The sequence below is a fragment of the Seriola lalandi genome, unplaced genomic scaffold (assembly GCF_002814215.2).
Source record: "Seriola lalandi dorsalis isolate HSWRI2012SDOR001 ecotype SW California unplaced genomic scaffold, Sedor1 jcf7180002052274, whole genome shotgun sequence".
Classification (NCBI taxonomy): domain Eukaryota; kingdom Metazoa; phylum Chordata; class Actinopteri; order Carangiformes; family Carangidae; genus Seriola; species Seriola lalandi.
In genome coordinates, this window is record NW_019522827.1 from 1,636,432 (window position 1) to 1,649,772 (window position 13,341).

The following is a 13,341-nucleotide window of genomic DNA, read 5'->3' on the forward strand; positions in this document are numbered from 1 at the left end:
ACGGGGGTGCTGAGTCCGGCAGCAATACCTGTCTCACTCTCATTGACACCTAATGTAATCATCTTTTTTTTTTCAAAAGAATCTCACTCTGTCTTCGCACTGAGCTTACTCACTCATTTTAAGGAATATCTGAATAAAATAGAGACTGTAGAAACTACTGGCTTCAGTGTCTCTCACGGTGTTTTCGGTTTTTGAAAAGAAGTAAAGGTTTTCTCATCATTTGCAATTGTTTGAAGCCATGTAGAAGCCAAATTCTGGGCTGATTTTCACATTGCCATGGCAACGGCAGCTCCTGACCTGACCTCTGACAGCCAAGGGCTGCGTGATGTCATCGCTACAGTGACACAGAGAAGATTTTTTACCCTAACCCTAACCCTATCCCGGCAGTAGCCCCCATGGCACTCAAAATTTCCCTGGAATTTTCTAGTTGTCAATATAATCCAGCCACCTGACAGGTGTGGCATATCATGGTGCTGATTTCGCAGCATGATTACTGCACAGGTGTGCCATGGGCTGTACACAATAAAAGGTCACTTTAAAATGTGTCGTTTTATTTTTTTTTTAAATAAATTTATTAGGCACTGAATCACTGAATTGTGTGACTCAGGCTACAGATTTGCATTTCTTTTTTTGGGGGGGGGCTCGGGCTCCTCTTCAGTGGCTGTGCAAAGTTGCTGATGGTGGCAGAAGAATGGCATGGCAATGGGCCTCAGGATCTTGTCACGGAACATCTGTGTGTGTGTGTGTGTGTGTGTGTGTGTGTGTGTGTGTGTGTGTGTGTGTGTGTGTGTATCTTTTGTGTTTATAGAAAAAGTCTTAGGTCTTTTATTTCAACTCATAAAAATGGGAGTAGAGTCAAAAGTGTTGCATTTATATTTTTGATCTGCAGGCTCAGTCATCCTTTAACAAGTTATCATAGGATGATAATAAATCCCACGCTTTCATGTTATTACAGTGTACATATCAACACTAGTGCAAAACATCGTACTAATCACATGGGAATCTGCTGGACTTCCAAGATATTATTCATCTAAGCACACGTTAATGGCTCCATTTTTACCTTCACAAGTCATGCCATCGATGTCGCTGAGCTGGTATCCGCGGCGACAGTAACACTGGTAGGAGCCATACACGTTGGCGCACTCTTGACTGCATGGGTTACTCTCACATTCATTCAGGTCTACAGAGAAAAGATAATTACACAACATTAGGAACTCTATCCTATAAACAAGAGAAGAATAAAAACTCTACCCTTGTAGAGAGGTGGGTTCTCCCCTGTCCTGATGAATATGTAAGGAAACAGTTACATGCACAGTTATACACTTAGTTTACTGGTTATTGAGATTCAGCATAAATTGAACAGACTAAGAGACATGATTGGGGATACAAGCGGGTGGGTTTCTCAAGGGTGACAGTCTCAAAGCGGTTCAGCGTCTCAGTGCCATAAAAAGTAAAGCCCAGGCAGAAGTAGGATGAGTAACATCACAAGACAATTGTGGGATATAATTTTCAGCACATATGTTCCTCTGACAGGTAAAAGGTAACCACACAGGTAATCTCTCCTGTCCATGGTTAACTGGCTAAGAAACATCATCACTGAACCATACAAACCATTATAGAAGACTCCTTCTTAAAACTGAAAGAATAATCATACAACTTGATATCATGCATAATTAGAATATTACAGGCAGGTGAAGGAGATGTAATGTATTGGAAGCAAATTACATTTTATTCCCCCACATACTCACACAAATCAGGAGCAATTTGGGGTTAGGTGTGTTACTATGTCCAAAGTTGCAATCTTCCCAGTTTGGATATGACTTACCATCACAATTCCTGCCATCAGCAGCGAGCCTGAACCCTGTGGTGCAGCTACACTTGTAGGATCCCAGACTGTTCTCACACTTATGAGCACACAGGCGGCCAGGGTAGTGCCTGCATTCATTAATATCTAAAACCCAGCGAAAACATGCCACAGTAAGATGATGAAATTATGACAACATTCTCTTGTACACATTTTTGACCAGTAGCACATTATAAGTAGACAGTGTTTTATGTGTGCAGAGAACGTACTTGGATTTAGCTACTCACACTATGTAAGAACATCAGGAAAGATCTACTTATTTCTTACCCTCACAGGTCCGAGTGATGCTGTTGAAGATGTAGCCAGTCTCACACTCACAGCGGTAGGAGCCCACCAGGTTGATACAACCATGACCTGCACAGACCTTTTCCGTGCCCTTACACTCATCAATATCTGTGGACAGGAATGAACAGTAAGCAACAGAGAACACCATGATGTGCACCTCAGGCAGGACAGTATGATGCTTTGTATCAAGGAATGGTGAGATGTTCAGCCGCACCAACACAGCGTGTGCCCTCTTCGTTAAGGTGGTATCCTCGGCCACAGTTAACAGAATTCCTCTGGCAGACGTAGGAGCCGACTGTGTTGATACAGACCTGCCCTCTGTTGCATGGACCCGTCTGGCTTAGACATTCATTGATATCTGAAAACACAGTCACAGATGGCACCGTTAAATTATGAAAAGATTTCTCCAATTTATCTTACTATTTCAAGTATGATGAGCTGGACTCCACAAATAATTATCATGAGAATTATTTATAATTTAAATGTAGCCATCTATCCCTAAATTTTCTCCCAACATGCAGCAACATTGGATGTACTGTTAGTGAACGTGCAAAACCAATCATGCATCAAGGACTGTAGGAGTAACTAGAAGAGTATGTACTCATCACCTGGATTTGCTTAGAGCTGATGACGGTGATGATAGTGCACAAAAAGGTCAGTATTGATGTATGGCCAGCAGCTGTCTAGATATGTTGCTCTGAACCAAAATAACAGGTGTACCAACAGGTAAAAGAACCAGTTATGGTGCAGATGTTTACCGATGCAGTTGCCCAGGGCGTCCTGGATAAAGCCATTCCCACACTTGACCTTGGGAAGACAACGGAATGACCCCTGGGTGTTCAGGCACTCAAATTCTGGGCCACAGTTATGAATACCAGTCTCACATTCATCAATATCTGGATGAAGAAAGCACAGCAGCCACTGAACACAGTGAAAACATCACTCAGCCGTATCTACGTTCATAGTGTCTCTCCACAAGACCGGTTTAACTATTTAACTGACCCTTGCAATTGTTGTTGTCAGTGAGTTCGTAGCCAGTCCCACAGCTGACCTCTCTCTGGCAACGAAATGAGCCCTCTGTGTTGATACAACGCTCTCCTCCCCGACAGTTGCTGGCTCCCAGCAAGCACTCGTTGATATCTGGGAGAGGAGAGAAGTAATGTGTATTCAAAAACATTACTTTTATCTGTGCTATACCTTATTTCTTTATCACACAAATGTATCTGTGCAGGGTCTTGATTATTAAAACATTAACCTTCAAATTGAAAGATGGAGAAGCATCAGAAGGCCACTTACCCTCACAGCTCTTTCCATCTGGTTTGAGTTTGTAGCCTTTGAAGCAGGCACAAGTGTCATTGCCAACACAGGTATGAACACATTTCCCTGAAAAAGCAACACAAACATGCTAATAACTGATCACTGCTTCTTCAAAGTTAAATAAAGGTTAAGTGTAAAAGCGGATTTACTGGCTTGTTATACAATACCTTTGCACTGGTCACTTAATACTGAATTATCTCTATTTTCATTGGTTTCATCCTTGTTTGGTTCTGTGTGAGAGAGAAATAAAGCGTGCTTAATCATATGCTCACATTGAAACACCTTATGCATCAAGTCTCAAAGAGCAGCTTCATGCCATCCAAAAATAAAATTCAGCGGCAAATAATAAAAATCAATAATCTGTTGACTTATTTTTCAAGTCAATAAATTGCTTACACTATAATGTAAACCACAGTCACAGAACCTAAATTTGTATGTCAAAATGCTAATTAACTAATTAGACCACACCAACAGAGATCCTGTTTAAAATCATAAATTAGCTTAAATTAAATTAAATATTTCCTCTTAAAATAGCAATTAATTTGTTTGTTTGTCAAGTGAACTGGTCATTTCAGCAGCACTTGTTTCTAAAACAACTGGAACATTTTTTGGGAGCAGCTGGTGAGTAAGGTCACAGAAAGTTCCTGCAGTGCTGATACCCTCATGAACAACACACTGAACCTTTCTTTGTTCCACAGTTACTGTTGTTCTGCTGAACCTGAGCTGCTTTTATTTAGGTGTGAGGAAAAAGATGGACTGTAACCACTCTTGAACGCCACTGAAAGCTAAAGGCAAGACCACACGTATCCACCAGGGGGCAGCATGGGCTTATGTTTGACAACACCAGTGGTGTTATGATTTCTCCACCTAATTTTTCTTCTCTCTTAGGTTCATCCTCCAATATTTTGAGAAGTTGTATGTGGTTTGCTCAGGTTTTCTATCACTATATTCTCTTTTTCTACCCTTTTTTCTTTTAATTTAAATTTTTAATTTCCTGTATTACGCTGCTTATGACTGTGCTACTCTACGCGCCTCTGTTTTGAATTGAATTGAATTGAACTAGATTATTGTTAAGTTAACTACCTGCTTTGCTATAAAACAAACGTAAGAAAAAAAAACTGCCTACTACATGATTGCTTATTTTTTTACACGCACGATCAGTTTGTACTGGGGCTGCTGTCTGGTTATCTAGGGCTCCATCCACGCAGCAGGCCCGGGACACCAGGATGCACTGGTGGCCCACAGATAGGTTGTGATCACAGGGTAGGCCCTGCTCCTGGGCCGCCTTCCCCAGAAGACAACAGTCACAGCACATCTACAGAAAACAGAATACAGTACAATACAACACTTAAGAAAGCATAAGAGCATGGACAAGTAAATCTTAAAAATGTGCAAAGAACAGAGGAGAAAAACTCTATGTCAGGAATTCATATACCAGGAGAAGTGAAACTAAAAATCTAGACAAGGAAAAGAAGATTGTGGGATGGCATGGTCATCAAAAAACTGTAGGTAGATGAGACAGGCTTTTAGACTGACAAATGGGGATGAGGTAACTCAGACAGACAGACAGACACCCAAGCTCTCAGTTTAAACCAGACGGACAGAAATGGAGGCCCACTGATAAGACAGGCCAACTGATAGGTTTCAGAGAGACAGACAGGACTAGAGAGGCAGTAAGTCAGTAAGAAAGACGGACAGGCAGACAGTAATGAGATGATCATGGTCCCCTCTAGCTGAAGCATGCTCAATCAATCATTACAGCAGCCTGGTAATGCCAGGGGGAGATGAGAGGTGCAGAGTGTGGGGGATGGGTGTCTTTGTGTCTCAGTCTGGGCAATGATGCTATAATACCTGAAATTTGACAGTCTGTGGTGTAATGATTGCAAGACTGAACACATGCCATAAGTCTTGCAAAGATTGCGGCGCTTACCAGGAGTCATTAACTGCTTCTCTGTGTGTGTGTGTGTGTGTGTGTGTGTGTGTGTGTGTGTGTGGGGGCGTGTGCATGTGTGTGTGTGTGTGTGCATGTGCGTGTGTGGGCACATGCTTGTGTGGCTTTGATATTATATCTAGAAACCTTTTAGGTTTTTAATTTAAAATGGGGAGAAACTAACATCTAAAGTCTATAATCATATTTTCATAATACAAATCAAATGAGTAGGTTATGTGTAATTTGACAGGTTTTGCTTTTAGTGACAAACCAACAGAGAATTAGCTCTGACTCTGTAGTTCCCCTCAACTCTACAGACATTTCTAGCATCTTTCAGGTCATTTTTTGGTTACAGCCCACAACTCTATTGCTTTGGTTTATTCTCACCATTCTCTTCGGCTGCAACAGGCAACAGGAAGCTGTTTTCAGTGCAAAAGCTCCAAATCTACTGCCTGTTCAGCACCAAACTGCAAAGTTAGCAACTAGCTTGTAAACTCTTTAGCCAAACATTTCCCACAGGATTAAGAGGAAACAACGAAAAGGAGAGTAAATATTAGACTTACACTCTTACATTTGACCATATGACCCCATTAAATGCTAATGCTGCTCTGTATCAGCAGCACATGTAAATGGGGAAATGTTTGCTAACAAGTTAGCCATATATGTGCTGTGTTTACAGCTTGTTTTTACTGCCCCCAAATGGCCAGAAAATGTAGGTAATAAAATTAGCATTTTAACACACATTGACCCGACTTCATTGTAAAGGAAATGGTTCGATGCTTTGGGAAATTATCCTTATTCAAGTTCTTGATGAGAGTTCGATTAGCATATTGACCACACTTAAACCTGTGCTTAACATATCAAGCTGGAGCTAGGAGACATATAACTTACCTTAGGACTAGAAATAGGAGGAAACAGCCAACCTGACTCTCTCCACAGGTAACAACATCTGCATACTAGCATCTCTAAAGCTCAGTATTTAGCATGCTGTTTCTGTTTGTTTACAGGTAGTTGTTTTAAAGGAGGTTAGATGCTCGACTGTTTCTTGGACTGGCGCAGTAACTTTCTGTCGCTTTAATCTGGCAAACAGCAGAGACATCCCCAGTAAAAGTGTAGTTTTTACTTAGTCTTGGTAAACAAACTTTAGAGGTGCTGGTAGGAAGATTTTTTCAAGCTAGCTGTTTCCCTCTGCTTCAAGTCTTAATGCTAAGCTACGCTAACCATCTCCTGGTTGTAGCTCGTATCGCACAGACATGAGAGTGGTATCAATCTTCTTATCTAACTGTCAGCAAGAAAGCAAATAAGCATATTTCCCTAAAATGCTGTATATTTCTTTAATGGTTAGGAATATTCTCTCTCTCGTTTAAGATAAACGACGTTTACAGTTTGGTGTGAATTTCTCCTGGCTATCTTTCAGGGTTACAGGTGGAGACAGATTTCCTGAAGTCCTTTGATATTGTAAATGTAATGACGCAATGGACAAAGCGTGTCAAACAGCCTCCTTCTCAAAGATATAAATCTCTTGTATTATTCACCGTACCTGGGCCATTAAGTATGAGCCACTACCTGCAGTTTACAGATGATCAAGTAAAGACAAGCTGTCCCACTGAGATCTCATCATGTTGAGAAAATGCACCAACTCGCATCCCCTCCTTTCCACATATTGCCAAGCATTTATCTTGGAGATGTGTTGACGTGCAGTATGTTGTGAAAATAAAGGGGCACACAGGTTGAGAGGGAGTAAAAGCATAGAGAGGCTCAAATGTGCTTGGACGTGAGCCTGAGGAAGATTCGAGAGTCAGAATTTATAATCTATCTGACAGCAACAAGCTCCATTCCTCCCTGGAGTGACATGCCTCATCTTGCTCGCGGCGCAGACACACACACATACAGACACACATCATCACTCTCACCAATCATTTGCCTCCAATCTGGCTGTCCAGCAGAGTGATATACTGTACAATGATTGAGCTGAGGGAGATTTTTTGGTGCACACAAGTCATTATATTCTTACTCTTTTTCCCTGTTTACAGTATTTTCAGTTAGTAAGGCACACATACACAAAAATTTGCATATGCATGTGCAAATCCAGATACAAACAGACCTTTGTAGTCTTGGTCTCGCAGGTGTTGGTGAATAAAGAATCACAGGCTCCTTGGTCTTTGGCCAAGTTGATACCAGTGTTGCACATTTTATCCTCAAGCACTGTTACACAGCACTGCTCCTGCACTACCCTGTCAGCAAGAAGAAAAAAAAATGCAAAACACAGGTGGTGCATTTATTCTCAGCTCTATCAATAACCCCCTCCACTCCACACACAATGCAGAAAACAACCTTGCCTTAAAGTGTAGCCCATTAAAATCAGCCTGAGGCGTGCCTGATGGGGATCTCAGAGTTGTCACACTAAAAATGCATGGATGAGTGGGATGAGTAAAACCCTGTGTGGATTCAATGGAAGTTTATTGTGTTTTGCAACACTGACATCACTGGGTTTAAACTAGGTTGAGCAGTGCTCCCTGAGGTCTTTCTGCTGTTGTTTTAGACCTGGGTTAAACCAACATTTGTCTCCCAAGATTAACATTTGCCCACCTCCACATGTCCTTACTCATGGTGGGATTGCAGCTTTTTTGAAGGCATAACTCCATAATGATATGACTAATACTAACCACTCCCTTAAGACAAGCCTGCTATGTCCTGTAAGAATAGAGATTACTACCACTAATTGGTTGACTCTACAGTTGCAAATACGTATATGTTTGCTTGGGCTCAGTGACATCACCATGGCAGAATCAGTGATAACGTGTAATAGATGGGATTCAAAACATTTCTATTAGTATAAAGTGAGTAGCAGAAAGTATTTCAACTGACCTTGACCAGGACCTCATTGATAGGAATCAATAAAACACTGCATGCTTTAATGTCAAAACCATTATCCGGTAGACGCACAGTCCTTTACACAAGAGCATTATTATGAAAATATCAGTTACTCAATATTTTGGTTAGATCAGATTTCACTGTATTGTCTAGCGTTTCGCTGGCTGTTTGTGCAGTCCAATCAGTTAAGAGTGGGTGACTGTTTCTGTCTGGCTTGGATCTCTGCCTCTCTCGCTGCAATTTTACAAGACAGAGAGCATAAAACGCCACCCCCTCACGTCTCCTCTCTCATTTCCAACAAGCCTCTTTATCAACTCTTACCAGAAATCTCTTTCCACATAAACCACTGTGGATCTCAAATTCACGTCTAGGCGCACACCTCCTCTGCAGAACCTTTTAAGGGCACAGTCGCACTCCTGTTTTTCTTTTCTCTTCTCTTCTCCTCTCTCCTCTCTTTTCTTCTGTACTTTTTTTTCCCCCTTTGGTGTCTGAAGTAATCGTTCCTGATTTCCTGTTATTGCCTCTCAAAGGTATTTCCTGGGTTTTGAAACAGCCCCTCTTCTGACCCCCCCTCATCCTTTTCAACCCCCAAATACACCCTGCTCCCCCACAAACCTCTGCCCTTTTCCTCTCTTCCCCTCGCTCTATAATTTAGACAAATTTGGGATCACTTAGGGTGGCTATGGTAAATGTGTTTGCCATCAGTGTTCACAGCAGCAGATCTCCCTGGCTTATGGGCCCTGAACCTGTGGCAGCACACCTTCTAGGGTTACCAGCAGACCTGTTATTATCCCATCACTATTAGTGTTTCCCGCTCTCACGTGAAGTGAATAATGTGCCTGGAGATTTATGGGAGTAAGGTAAAGCAATCTCATATTAAGGGCCCACAGACATTTCCCCCTCATACATGGTACAGGCCAAATCCCTGTGGGCCAATACTGCAGGAGCTTCTGTGGTGCAGATAGAAAATGTACGATTGTGACAAAGGGTGCAGCACTTAATGACTTGTAAATCTGAATAAGCCCCAGGCAAGTCTTCCACCACAGCCCTCTCACCCTTGTGGCACACAGATTAATGAGAGCAAAGCAGCATATATAGTGCTACCTGCTTACCTGCACGTGGTTGACTCGGATATGAGAGGGAGGGATGCGCAGTCTTCGTTATCACTGCCGCGCTTCTGTCCATCCTTACAGCAGTCCTCTATCGAGATCTGCTCTGCTCCTACAGACATTAAAAGCGACACGAGGTAAGTTTTTGCATGTGTGGGCAGGTAAAACAAAAAAAGAAGGTGGTGAATTTGTACACGTCCCGTTCGCTGTCAGGACATTTTCTAGCACCATTAGGAAGGAGACCCCCATGTAGGTATTGACTGCTGGAGACATGTAGACCGCAGGCAACACACCTGCCTGCATACACATAAGGTGGATTACACACTCGCCTTGAGACTATGGTGTTGCTTTTACATGACTACCAAATGGCATGGTCATAAGCATTGTCTTATGTTATTAAGCATTAGTGATTGACACACTGTTTTGCTAATTAAGTGAATTAGAATGATCAAATCTGGATATCTAACCCAAACAAAAGTCTTGCCAGTGTCCTCGAAGGCAAGTTGCCTTTCCTTCTCTGAAAAAATGAAAAAACAAAATTCTAAATGGGTTTGGCAATTTAAACTGGCTGCAGGATCTTTTTTTTGCCAAAGACAATGAATGATGAATATGTTGTTGCAGACACAAGAGGGGCTTTTTTTTTTTTCTTTAACTGGAGGACAACCAACTCTGTGGCAATCTGGCTGTTTATTCATGTGTATTAGAGAGTATGGAATGCTGAATCCACTGTAATAGAAGAGGAGTTGTTGCTGGTTAGTGACTGAGTGTTTTGAATTATTGGGAATAGTGATTGTGAAATGCACTGAAGAAATCCATCTGTTTGAGACACAGCACGTCTGGCAGCAGTGAGCAGCTTCAGATAGTGAGTTAGATTAGGTAGGGAGGACAAGTGTCTGGAATAGCAGTCCTCAGTTTCACAGACTCGCTGCTTTCTCCCAGAGGGCCGAGAGGAATTTTATTGTAACCATTAAATCAAAGATGAGGAACAAGCAGGAATAGTCATCATCACAACATTTTCTGCATTGATAAACTTCATAACATCTCAATGAGCACTGTAATGAAACCTCTCCGAATAGTTTGCAGGTTTCTATAAACCCAGCTCTGCAGCCCAGACTAAAATACCAGCAGGGTGACTGGAGAAAGGCTGCAGGAAATCAAAGCACAGAATTAAAACATTGTGACTATTGCTACTACACGAGGGATGATTAACCTGGCAGCATGGCGGGAATATGGACAGAGGATTTATTACTCGGCAGCCACATTAGCTGACTCACTACTGACTTCTGGAAGTCTGGCACATCCCAGAATCCTCTGGCCAATAAACCTTGTAGCAGCTGGATGAAATGAGATGGCATTTTAAAAGCTTTTCACATGCGCCTACCAAGTAGGTCCTCTCGGAGTCTCTCTCTCTGTGTGTCTGTGAATGTTAAAGACCTCTATCAACACAGCTACACCATGATGTTCCAATGAGACAGGAGCAAAAATATTTTGCTTGCAAAAATATTTTGCTTGCAAAAAGCTGATAATGTGAATTTGCACTGCGTGCCATTAATGCCTCATATAAAGGTGTTAATGACCAAGTGTCAAATACCCTTCTCCCAACTCTGCAGAAGTTGTGCACGTTTTTTTTCTCTCTCTTTTCTGTTTATGACCATTACCAGTAATTGACATCCTTGTGCCAAAACACCCGGTTTGTATTGAAAGTGGAAAGGCATCCAAGGAGCACCTTTCCAGATTCCACAAAATAGCTAATCCCCTAATCTTTCCCTCCAGGGGCATGGTAAGTATATTTTAAATGACAGGAATAGTTGGTCACATACTCTGGAGATTTCTCCCCACAGTAGTTCTCAGCTGATAACTAACTCAGACCCGCTAAGCATCACAGAGTCATACCAACGCCACCGCTGTCTGCTGCTTTGCAAACCTAAATTGAAAGACCAGAAGTGGCTTAAAAATTGTGTGCTGCTGTTTTATCAAAAGAAGCAAGCCAGGCCCAGCCGTTCCTCCAGTCTAGATGCAGCTCGCCACAGTTCTGTGTCTCTGTGATGCATTGTCTGTCTGGAGAGGGCTGATTTCCATCTTGGATAGCAGTGCTGGTTGTGAGGGCCATTCTGTCTTGGCAGAGCAGCACATGGCTTGCCTGCGTCTAGACGCCTCATGTAAACAAGGCTTAATGAGCCCAGTGGTGGAGCTCCGCCCAAACAGAGTAGTTGGCCAGGCGTCACAACAGAAGTGTGCATCTCTCTCATGGGCTGCACTCAGGGCTTTTATTTGGAGGTTTCTGTCAGTTTTAAGGCTGTTACACAAGAGGTAGATCTATCTATCTATCTATCTATCTATCTATCTATCTATCATACTCTTTCTTTGATGAGGTCTTTATGTGACACACTTAGCTACATCTGGGAGCTTTGCTCATGTAACTGGTTGAGCTGATAGTTCAAACTGACCTGTGACACCACCCCCTACAATGAAGGCAGCTTTAGAAAAAAGTGGCCCCTGCTGACTGTGAAAATTGCCCCATGTGTGACCAGGGGACCGTGAGCATTTGGATATGCCTCATCCGACGCCTTGATGACCCTGCTGTGGGCGCTCAAGTATAAATCACACCCATCTGTCTAGACCATCATGCCCTGGTGGGACACTGGTCATTCTGAGCATCTCAGCATACCAAGGTACTTGGCCTTTGGCCTGCAGGGCAGGAAGTACAGAAACCAGGGCATTGAGAGCTCCTACTTACAACTATTGTGAAACTGCATTGTAACACTCCTCAGTTAATGTGACGTCTTTTGTTTGTAAACCAAGTTGAGTCTAGGCTATTGCATAAACACAATGAAATGAATAACAAAAAGAATGTTAAAGATGGTTTACGTTTTGATATGACATTTTCATGATACATAAAAATGTATTTTGTGGAAGTTGTCAAGCACAATGCAGTGTGCATAGAGTTACACTCTTTATCTCACTGCCTGCATTGTAAGTTGTAAGGGAAAACAATGGAAACACAAAATAAATAATAAAATAAAACTGACTTCCTTCTAAATCACTAACCGGGTATTTGAATATATAATGACATCATTCAACGCTGCTTCATTTCAGTGCAGCCCTGCAACACTTTGAAGCACCCAACTTTGTAAATTGAGCTTTATCACATGTCCCAACTAGTCCTATGACAAATCCATCCCCTCTCCGAGTCTCACGCTTTGTCTGCAATCAGTTTGATACTTACTGTAAAATAAATGCTTGAAAAATAAAAATCTCCCAAAGATCATTCACCCCACATCAACATCATCATGTACCGGCGCCATTGTTTGCCTTGCTTTGGCCTGTCTTCATTAAAAGTCATCACGCAGCAGTTTGTCAGAGAGAGAGGTAACTTACCTTGGCCAAGGAGAACTCCGAACAGAGAGCAGAGCAGCAGGACACGCGGACCCATTGAATGAAGAGAGCTTCAACTAAATGCTGATTTAAAAAGTAGGTGATCCGAGCACTTTCAGCTTCCCGATGCCTGTTTTCTTTTCCCCCCTGCAAGCTGTGTGAATAAACAGCAGAGCTCCTTTAGAAAAGAAAAGACTGAGTCCGAGAAGTGGATGTGATGGAGCTGTGAGTCGCAGTTGCAGCGTGACTGGAGGAATGAGCGTCTAATTATGGCACTGTGAGGGGCGGGCTGGGGCCACAGACACCGACTCATTACTAATCAAACCGGGCTTTTTTTTTCTGTAGTAACTCCAAATTAGAGCCATTAATCGTTAGCTCATTTACAATATATTACAATTAAAATATTTTTGGTTAAAACATCCTCTGGGGTCGGTTTATGTTGTAATTTATTACTATATTCTGACAGGAATGATTCTACCAGAAAAGTCCTTCTAAAATGTTCTATATGATTGCTATTGATGATAAAGTATAAAACCTGAAGTACTCCAGAGGGAGCTGCCATCACTGTTATTGTACAGCCTACTACT

General features: G+C 42.1%; 1 protein-coding gene across 1 annotated transcript in view; it reads right to left on the reverse strand.

The window, feature by feature from the left end:
• The window catches only part of fbln1 (fibulin 1), a 32,137-nt gene extending 19,130 nt beyond the window's left edge, over nucleotides 1–13,007 (reverse strand). The window contains exons 1-12 of the mRNA XM_023400281.2: nucleotides 12,758–13,007; nucleotides 9,383–9,491; nucleotides 7,501–7,630; nucleotides 4,622–4,781; nucleotides 3,634–3,696; nucleotides 3,446–3,532; nucleotides 3,152–3,289; nucleotides 2,908–3,045; nucleotides 2,364–2,507; nucleotides 2,132–2,257; nucleotides 1,826–1,951; nucleotides 1,061–1,180 (exon numbers count right to left, since the gene is read on the reverse strand). Of these exons, the coding sequence (XP_023256049.2) occupies nucleotides 1,061–1,180; nucleotides 1,826–1,951; nucleotides 2,132–2,257; nucleotides 2,364–2,507; nucleotides 2,908–3,045; nucleotides 3,152–3,289; nucleotides 3,446–3,532; nucleotides 3,634–3,696; nucleotides 4,622–4,781; nucleotides 7,501–7,630; nucleotides 9,383–9,491; nucleotides 12,758–12,812 (1,396 nt within the window). The 5' untranslated portion in view covers nucleotides 12,813–13,007. The remainder of the gene's footprint in view (nucleotides 1–1,060; nucleotides 1,181–1,825; nucleotides 1,952–2,131; nucleotides 2,258–2,363; nucleotides 2,508–2,907; nucleotides 3,046–3,151; nucleotides 3,290–3,445; nucleotides 3,533–3,633; nucleotides 3,697–4,621; nucleotides 4,782–7,500; nucleotides 7,631–9,382; nucleotides 9,492–12,757) is intronic.
• Nucleotides 13,008–13,341: the final 334 nt, after the last annotated feature.